This window comes from Echeneis naucrates, chromosome 17, assembly GCF_900963305.1.
Source record: "Echeneis naucrates chromosome 17, fEcheNa1.1, whole genome shotgun sequence".
NCBI classification, from domain to species: domain Eukaryota; kingdom Metazoa; phylum Chordata; class Actinopteri; order Carangiformes; family Echeneidae; genus Echeneis; species Echeneis naucrates.
This window is the reverse complement of record NC_042527.1, coordinates 13,624,686-13,634,063: the sequence shown is the minus strand read 5'-3', so window position 1 is coordinate 13,634,063 and position 9,378 is coordinate 13,624,686. Positions and strand designations below refer to the sequence as shown.

Genomic DNA, 9,378 nt, shown 5'->3' with positions numbered 1-9,378 from the left:
TGAAATAAAGTCAGGCTCAAATGTCCCCCATTATCTGTGAAGGCGATCCAGATAATAATAATAATAATAATAATAATAATAATAATAATAATAATAATAATAATAATAATAATAATAATAATAAAACCGCGGAAGCTGTTCATGTTTGATATCTTTACTGAGATCTGTGACCAAGGAAGGGCGGAGGAAGCTAGGAAGGAAGGAAGGAGGGAAGGAGGGAAGGAAGGAAGGGGGAGGCAGCTCAGTGAAAACACAAGTGACCGCTAGCTTCATGTCAGCCGAGCAGACAGAGCTCCGCTAGCCTGAGCGGACACCTCCGAGAGGGAAGCCGGAGAGGGAGCGAGAGCCTGGGGGAGGACACTCAGCTTCCAGGCGTTTGAGCTGAATCTGTAGATATATATATATATACACATATATTTATATCCATTCGTGTTTGCTTTTATCTCCAAAGAGCTCTCGGTGGGGAGGGAGGGGAGGTGCAGGAAGGTTAGCCGTAGCCACCGCCATCATCTCCTCTCCGCCGGAGCGCCCGCCGTGTCTTCCGCCATGGGGAACGCTGCCACCGCCAAGAAGGGCAACGAGCTGGAGAGCGGTAAGTCCGGGCTGCTGCTCGGCTCCGGCCGGCCTCCCTGCCGTGTTTTATCCCGGTTTAACACTCCCACAGCCGCCGTAAGGCAGCTAGCTCCCCGTGTAGCATTTAACACTGTCCTGTCCGGCTACAGTGAAGCAGAGGAGGGCCGACGGTCCGTCCGTTAGTTAGTTAGTTAGTTAGTTAGTTAGTTAGTTAGTTAGTTATCACACCAGCGCTGCACACGTTTTAGTTGTTAAATACAAAAAAACAACACTTAAAAATTTCTCTTTTTTTTTTTGCACTCGAGATTAGTCAGTGGCCTGTAAGCAGCAGTAAGACCCCGTGGATGTGGTGGTTTTGGTGGAGAGGAGCAGCTCTGACTTGACAGCGTTAACGAGAAAGCTTTTCACGGGTATCAGCACTGAAAACACTCGGTACAGATAAAGTGACACCTCACTGATGGCTTCACGCCGTTAAAAGGATGTCCAGCTGGACCACAAGAAGGATCAGGCTTGTTGACCAGCTAGCCTGCTAACTTAAGCTATGAGGAGGGGGGATTAGCCCTCTGAAGGCCCCTGTCATTTCAGTGCCTCTTGGTGCTGGTAGCTGTGCAGGCCTGTGTGCTCACAGAGTTAGCTTCACACATGTTTGAATTGTGACTTAAAAAAAAAAAAAAAAAAAAAGGCCAACCCAGCCAACTTGTCATCTCTGATGTTTTAGTGTCATCCTCATCTTGAGGCAATCACGGTGTGGTTCTTACTGTGTGTTTGGTTGCAGCCTCCTCTCAGCACAGGCTAGCTGTGTTTGCCAGAAACTTTGCACTGATGGTCTTAAATCTGCAGCAGTAAACCACAAACCCATGAGTAATTGTTATAAATAGCCAATAAATTTTACTAGAAGGTACTGTGGGACTTTCTGCCTCAGGCTTTACTGCTACTTTTTATTCTTGGCTGCATAAACAAAGCTTTCCCTCCGTGCAGCACTCTTACCAAATATGGTGAAGAAATGACAAATGCCCTCTTTCCATTCATAAAACTGGGACCTACTACTGTCTCCCTGGCATGTGCGCGCACACACTCCAGTTGTGTTGCTTGGGCTTATTTAGAGCCCTATTTCAAATCTTGCTGTGGTAAAGGTCCATCCAGCTCACTTCTCACACTCAGCTTGTCATTGACTGGAGCAGCTTGTCATCAGACCTTCGTCAGAGGATAAGGGGTATTACAAGCTTTGAAAGGTTTGACGTAACTCGGCCCAGGCCAGTGTTACTTTGCACTTGTGTGCTTTGATGTGTGCAGCTGGTAAGTGTGGAGCATCCCATGCAGTATATCATACATGTTTCCCCTTGCCTGGTAGTAAACATAAAAGCTGTAGATGTTTATTGCTTGTTGCAGAATCAGTTGTATTTGTTTTTGTCTAAAATCAGCCACAAATACACTGACTCTTCTCCACTACTAATGCATTTTTAGCCTCCTAAACCTGTGCACAGAACCACCCTTGTTCTGTGACACACTTAGTTTGTTTAAAGTAATGTACTGTATGATGCTGGGAAAATGTTCCTCTGAGATTTATTGACATGCTGAGAGAGACCAGGCAGGCACAGCGTGAACTCTGCCAACCAGAGACACTCAGGCAGACAGAGATGATCAGATTAGCAATAGTTCTCGTGCTGCCAAGAATTTCTTTTGAGTGTAAATATGATCCTGAGATCCTGGGCCGTGGCTAACTGGTAAACCTGTTTAAGCTGATGCTGTGCCCTGAGCTGCAGATTTGTCTGGAGTGTAACCGCTCTGACAAGACGACCTGGTTACCTGTGGCGCCGTTTATACACAAGACCACCTCTGTTTACTCTATATAGCTGCCGCTAAAGGGATCAGTTGGTCAAAGGAAGATTAGACAGTTGACATCATGACACCCATTTTATTTTGCTCTGCCAATGTATTACATTTCATATTCTAGTGCAACAGGACAGACTGACATAAGTAAACCATGTTCTGCTTGTCTGGATTTTGGCGTTGCTGTCAGGAAGGGTTTGCCCAGTGTGCTGGCTGTGAACCATTTATTTGTCCCTCAAGGTACAAAATGCTGGGTAGATGTTGCTATGAACAGAAAGAGCTCATATGTTTCAATTCTCTAAAGTTTCTGCATGGGGAAAAAAATCTGACTGCAAATAACAGCCCATTATAAATTAATCCTCAATTTATTGATCAACCATTTGGCTGTTAAAATATCACTCTAGAATGGAAACAGTTTGTTGATGGTCTCCAAATGTTTCCATTTTAGATATAAATTATAAACTCTCTTCTTTTAAAATATAAAGTAGAAATTCACACTCTTTCTGCTTTTCTTTTAAAAATTGCACATATAGTTGTTTGCCCTAAACATGACATTTGCATTTGAGGACATCATCCCAGGTTTGGAAATTTTGTTGTAGAACTTGTTTGGTTTATGTAATGTCTAAAATTTTATATATATATATATATATATATATAAATAAAGATTCCTGAAGCCCAAGGGAAGATCTTCAAATTTTCTTTTTTGTTTAATCAGAAGTTTACCAGTCACAAAGGTCAAAGAAAAGTCACCCAGTTGGGAAGCTTAGAGCTAGGACATATTTGGCATTTTGAAATAACTGCTTAATCCTTCATCAAAATAGTTTCAATTTTTTGCGTCAGCCAGCTAACTGATGGAACTACAGATTGATTAAGGTTTATTTTGTAAAGGCAAATTCAGTAATTCAAATAAGATGCAATTTTTTTTACACAGTTTTGTAGTACAGTTACTCCAGTGTGGATTGTTATCATTTCAATGTGTTTATATGCATGACTGAATTTGTGCTACATGGCATTTGGATGCACCTGTTCTTTGAGAAAACCATAGGAGACAGTCAGTCTCTGTTTGAATTCCTAAGGCGAATCTCAGTTGTGTTTTCATTCTTGTTGCTTTGGTTCATTACATATGCTTCACGTTTGTTGATACACCTGTTGTTGTTGTACCTGTTGTTATGTACATGAACTCTATATTTCTCTCTGTCTTTTCTTCTGTATCATCCCATCCATGTGGGTGACTGTTCCTGCAAAACCTTGGTGATCAATAGAGACTTTTGGTATGCTCATTCCTCCAAAAGATGACCCAAATGGCAGAGCGGCATTGGTCTCATTGTGAAAACTTGCTGAATGTGCTTGCTTTTAATGTGTGCTTTGATAATAAGTCAGTGTTTTTACTATCCACATTCTCTCAATCTGGATATCTGCTGTCTGCTGTTTCCCATTAAATTGGTTTGTCTTTGCTTACCATTTTTATGCTGTGTTTAATAGCTTTCCCTCAACCTGTATTAAGTGATGCACAAGATGCTCAGAGAAACCAACCCTGTGATATTTAAGTTTTGTTGGCGTGTTCCCTTTGAATAAGGCTTATGATCAATAGACTGAGTTTCTTGGCATGCATCACTAGTCTGTCCGTCTTGAATGATGTTGTCTTGTGTGTGTGTTTTGCCTCACCTTTAGAACACAGTATGTGGTATTTTTTATATTGTATTTATTTTATAGCCAGATGAGGGTTGATGTTGCCCTGTTTTCTTCTGCATTTAATTTACATTTCCCTCGTGTGTTCCCTCCTAGCGTTGTATCTTTTTGCCGGCTCCACCCGCAAAGTCCTTAACATGTCTTCATACTAATGGTTCAAACTGTGTCCAAAGTGTAGCCTGACTTTTTTTTTTTTTTTTTTTTTTTGTTTCTCAGTGAAAGAGTTTCTAGCCAAAGCCAAAGAGGATTTCTTACGGAAATGGGAATGCCCACCACAGGTCAGACTAAGTGACAGTTTTACTCAACATTTGCAGTGGCCTCTTTCACAGAGAAGTCTGACACGCTGTTATTTCCACAGAGCACAACGTGCCTAGATGACTTTGAAAGATTAAAGACCCTGGGTACTGGCTCATTTGGGAGAGTCATGCTGGTGAAACACAAAGGAACAGAGCAATACTTTGCTATGAAAATACTGGACAAGCAGAAGGTCAGTGAAAGTACGAATCATGGCATCAAGGGACATTTTCAAATAAATAAGGTGTTGATATTAGCAATCAAATGTGCTGCATCAATAAATGGTTTGAGCCACTTCCACATCCACCAAATAGCCTAAGAGGTGGCATTATAAGCTATCGACTTTGCGTTACTGGGTTACTAGAGGACACAAGTAAAATAAATAAATAACCAAAGGCTTCCTTTCTGCTCAGTGTTTGCTTTCTCAGTTGTCGCTAGTGTAAGTGAGATTTGCCTGACAAGGTCGTCTTATCTCTTTTTGTGTCAGGTGGTGAAACTCAAGCAAATAGAACACACATTAAATGAGAAGAGGATATTACAGGCTGTGAGCTTCCCTTTTCTCGTCAAACTTGAGTATGCCTTTAAGGTACAGTGAATTTGTTCTTTGTTTTGTTTTTTTTTAGAAATCTTAGAATTTCAATTCCTGTTGTAGATTATCAGTATTATTCAAGTGCTTTTTTTATTTGTAGGACAACTCCAATTTGTACATGGTGATGGAGTACGTTCCAGGAGGAGAAATGTTCTCACACTTGAGAAGAATTGGAAGGTTCAGGTGAGTATTATTTTGTATTACTCATTACATTTAAAATGGGCAGCATCTGATGCAATGCCCCTTTGATTTCATCTTAAATTCCCTGCTCATAAAGATCAGTTGATAAAATTACTTGAGCTGGATGGGTTTCTTGTTTTTATTTTGCTTTTTTCATGATATGAACACGCTTATCTCTTCTTCCTTTCCAGTGAACCACATGCAAGATTTTATGCTGCCCAAATAGTGCTGACATTTGAGTACCTCCATTCACTAGATCTCATATACAGAGATCTGAAACCTGAGAACCTTCTCATTGACCACCATGGCTACATTCAGGTTAGCTAGAACACAACAAATAAATACGTAATGCTCTTGTGTCATATATGTCCACACTGTGCACATGCATTGTAAATAGATGTGTGTTTATAGTGTGTGTGTGCTCTTGACTTTTAGGTGACAGACTTTGGATTTGCCAAGAGGGTAAAAGGCAGGACCTGGACGTTGTGTGGGACACCAGAGTACCTGGCACCAGAAATCATCCTCAGCAAAGTATGGAAAATCTGCTTCTTTTTGTTTCGGTTCTTTTTATATCTGAACAGATGATGAATATACAAATGTTTTCACAAGTATTACAATGTTTGCTTTCCTTGTAACTGCATCAACAGGCCCACAAAACAGTTCTTAATTATGCAATTCAGTTGGTACTCTGAAAAGACCTTAATTTGCTTCTTCACAATAGATGACATCAATCAGGTGTGCTCAACTTTTGATTGATCACTTGGCACAAAAGTAAATAACAAGTCAAGCTACCTTGAAACAGGTATATGTCAGGTTCTTTTGCTGACTGTTTTCACAGTGGAACGATCATCAACAGGAAATCTGTAAAAGAGGAAGGACACCAATTTTTTTCCCCACTTTCAGTGGTGACAGCGGACCGTAATGTAATGCAAATGAACTCTCACGCTAGTTGTACCAAAAAGAAAAAGTACATTTGATTTTACACAAATAAAGAGAGTCACTTGGGCTGAAGTGGCACTAGTTTCCTAACAAGCCTCAATTAGTATTCAGTACTCAGTAAGTATTTGAATAATGTAGGAAAATTACAACTTTTAGGATAAAAATGTAGCATTTTTGGGCCCAAAATAGCAATATGTCTGGATGTTATAGTTTGCAATTGGAGATGCAGGACACAATTTTGTGAATGTCATATCAAGGAAAGGGTGTCTGTCTTGACCATTTTAGGGCTATAACAAGGCTGTGGACTGGTGGGCCCTTGGAGTTCTCATCTATGAAATGGCAGCTGGCTACCCTCCATTCTTTGCAGATCAGCCTATTCAGATCTATGAGAAGATAGTATCTGGAAAGGTAAGCATGTTTTTGTTTTTGGAAATTTCACCATGAAGGAGAAAGAAGTCCTCTAATCAGAAATTTTCTTCCTAGCCCTGCTTTGAGAATAAGTAAGGTAAATGTTTTGTTGTGCTTGCACTTAAAACAGATGGGAAGTCTATATAGTTCTTGCTTCTCATTTGTAGGTTCGATTCCCCTCCCACTTCAGCTCTGACTTGAAGGACCTGTTGAGAAACCTGCTGCAGGTGGATCTGACCAAACGTTATGGCAACTTGAAGAATGGAGTCAATGACATCAAGGGCCACAAATGGTTTTCCACAACAGACTGGATCGCAATCTATGAGAGAAAGGCAAGATGCCAAATGCATTTTGTAGTGACACCAAACACTGTTACCCCTATAAAAGCAAGTTAATTGGATATTGATTTGTTAATATTGATTTTTGCTAGTTGGAAAATTCCCTGCCATGATTCTGCAACAGTATTATTTTACCCTATTATGTTACCCAGGATCTATTCATCACATTTATTTAATGGTTCCTGGTTCCATGGAAATGAGAAATGGTGTTTTTTGTTTTTTTGCATGACAATCCCTTTCAGACTGGGTTATCATAGACTTATGCTTGTCTTGGAAAGCACCCAATTCCACTGATGGCTGTGAGGACATGCCATTTTGCAAGACAGGACAAAAGAATTTTTGTTTAATCAAAGTAGTTATTAAATCCTATTGGTAGGTTCATTCTGTTTCTGTTCAGTTCTTCAGTTCTTAAACAATCATACTATACTATGCTGCTTATGATTTAACACAAGATGTTAAGGTTTTCACCTACTCCTTTGCATTTGTGATTTTTCTGATTGTGAATTAAAATAATATAGAAAGATTAAAAGAAAGATGAAATTAAATAACTGTTATGAGGATCTACTACTGAAGGAGCTCAGTTGGCACATTTAAAGAAATCGTACATCTCAGCCTTGATATTTGTGACATACCAAGCGTTAGCCTCAAGAATGGGTTGTTTACTGTGCCTCCACAAAAACCTTAGAGGTATATAGTTGCCTGAAAAATGGCATTGACAGTTGTGGGTAATTAATCGAGAACCCATGTGAACTTGCTGGGCCTAGACATGGGAGAGGACAGTTTCACACAGTGATAATCTGCCGTTCACAGGATTTACTCCATTAGATGTCAGTTCAGAAAGTTTAGCGTAGCAGTTGTCATTGTTTCTGTATCTCCTTTTTTGACTGAATGTACAGGCATATATATGAATACCTGTGTTAAAATTTGGATTTATTTTATTCTTTAGGTGGAAGCCCCATTCATACCAAAGTGCAGAGGCCCAGGGGACACCAGCAACTTTGATGATTATGAAGAGGAGGAAATCCGTGTATCTGTAACAGAAAAATGCGCAAAGGAGTTTGCAGAGTTTTAGGACGTGGGAACATGGATAAATCAGGGAAATTAAGGGGATCTTTGCACTCTTCTAAAGACTTGGGATGGAGCAGAGACCATCATTTTTTCAGATCTACTACATAGTCCCTTCATTCCACGAGGCTGAATGAGGTTGCCATGATCCTTGGGTGTCAATAACCTCACTGTCACATACACTTGTGTATTAACGCAGACACTTTTTTTTTTTTTTTTGTACCTATCCACTTTTTTTTTTTTTTTTACTTTAAAGCAGGTAGTATTGGATGTTGTTTTCCCCCTTTACAAATGTGATATTTTTGAAATTATAAGGAAAAACTGAGACAATGGCCAGTAGTCCACACATTGTAACTGACTCATCTGTGACAGTTGCGTTGGCTGAAAGGTACCCCCTCTAGTCGTCAGTGGTGTTTATATATAATGGTTTGTTACAAGTCCACATCAAGCACTGGCCAGCTTTGAGAGGTAGTATATGTCCAATGTGCATAACTATCAATTTTGAGACATTTGGACACATCATGTGTTTTAAAGCATGACCAAATAGAAAAAACTGGGAGACATAAAAAGAGAGGTCCTTTCTTTGCTTTTGCCTTAGCAAGCCAAATCCTCAGACCCCCACAGAAGCATCCACTCACTGTCCTTTTTGTATTTTGGCACAGCAACCAATTGCAGAAAATGACAAACCTTGTTACATTAGTAAAATCTAAATCCAGTTTGTTAGATCCTCTTGGGTCTGTCAGTCACATGTGAAAATTTGTCTTTTAGTATCCTAACCTTGTTTGTCACCATGTCTGACATTATAGTCCTATTGTCCCTAGATCTCAGGTCTGCTTATAACGACCTACTGTTACGAGTCTGTGGAACAATGTGACTTCAGTAAATGGAAAACAGTGAGTGAAATCCTTTTAGGGTTTTTATTGAGTGTAATGTAAAGCTGGGAAGGCCAGTGTGATTAGTGTTGTGGCTGTTTGCCTCAACATTGTTAGTGATACCTTTTTAAAAAGAATTATTAAATTTATAATGTAATAAGTCAAAGATGTTTTAAAATCTAAAAGATGAGAACACAAAACTGCAGTTTGCCATATTCTCCCTGTTACCACCTCCAAACAGATTATGTTTTTTCATTCTTGTCAAAGAATGTAGATTTGCAACTTACAGGGATGCCTAATTGAAAGCTTGATTTGAAGGTACAGTTTTCCTCAAAATACACTGTCTAATAAAAAAAGACTGCTCCTTTGTATCACATGTAACCCTGTTATTGTTAAGCTCATTACATTATACGTATATGCATTGTTTCATATATGTTTTTATTTATACACATTAGAGATGCTAATAAATTTTATTTTTAAAAGTGTTGATGTTCAACTCTCCTTCAGTTGTGACCATTAACACAGCTTCCTTTTATGTGGCACTCACATAAAAATGATCTGAATTTTGTCACACAGTATTTAGCATAGTTGATGATTGTGA

At 39.5% G+C, this 9,378-nt stretch overlaps 1 protein-coding gene across 2 annotated transcripts; it reads left to right on the top strand.

Moving 5' to 3' along the window:
* Positions 1-267: 267 nt before the first annotated feature.
* On the top strand, positions 268-9,264 carry prkacbb (protein kinase, cAMP-dependent, catalytic, beta b). Of its 2 annotated transcripts, XM_029524714.1 has the most exons (11): positions 268-592; positions 3,666-3,674; positions 4,309-4,370; positions 4,451-4,579; positions 4,874-4,972; positions 5,076-5,158; positions 5,347-5,473; positions 5,591-5,686; positions 6,380-6,502; positions 6,670-6,834; positions 7,787-9,264. In XM_029524714.1, exons 1-11 carry the CDS (start codon positions 547-549, stop codon positions 7,910-7,912), a joined length of 1,065 nt encoding a protein of 354 aa, XP_029380574.1. In that variant the 5' UTR covers positions 268-546; the 3' UTR covers positions 7,913-9,264. The 2 variants fall into 2 exon arrangements, with proteins under 2 accessions (XP_029380574.1, XP_029380573.1); XM_029524713.1 differs by lacking the exon at positions 3,666-3,674.
* Positions 9,265-9,378: the final 114 nt, after the last annotated feature.

Coding starts and splice junctions, on each gene's coding strand:
- prkacbb (XM_029524714.1), top strand. CDS start 547: ATGGGGAACGCTGCCACCGCCAAGAAGGGCAACGAGCTGGAGAGCG. Junction 5,474..5,590: donor ACCACCATGGCTACATTCAG/GTTAGCTAGAAC, acceptor CTTGACTTTTAG/GTGACAGACTTTGGATTTGC. Junction 6,835..7,786: donor TCGCAATCTATGAGAGAAAG/GCAAGATGCCAA, acceptor TTTATTCTTTAG/GTGGAAGCCCCATTCATACC.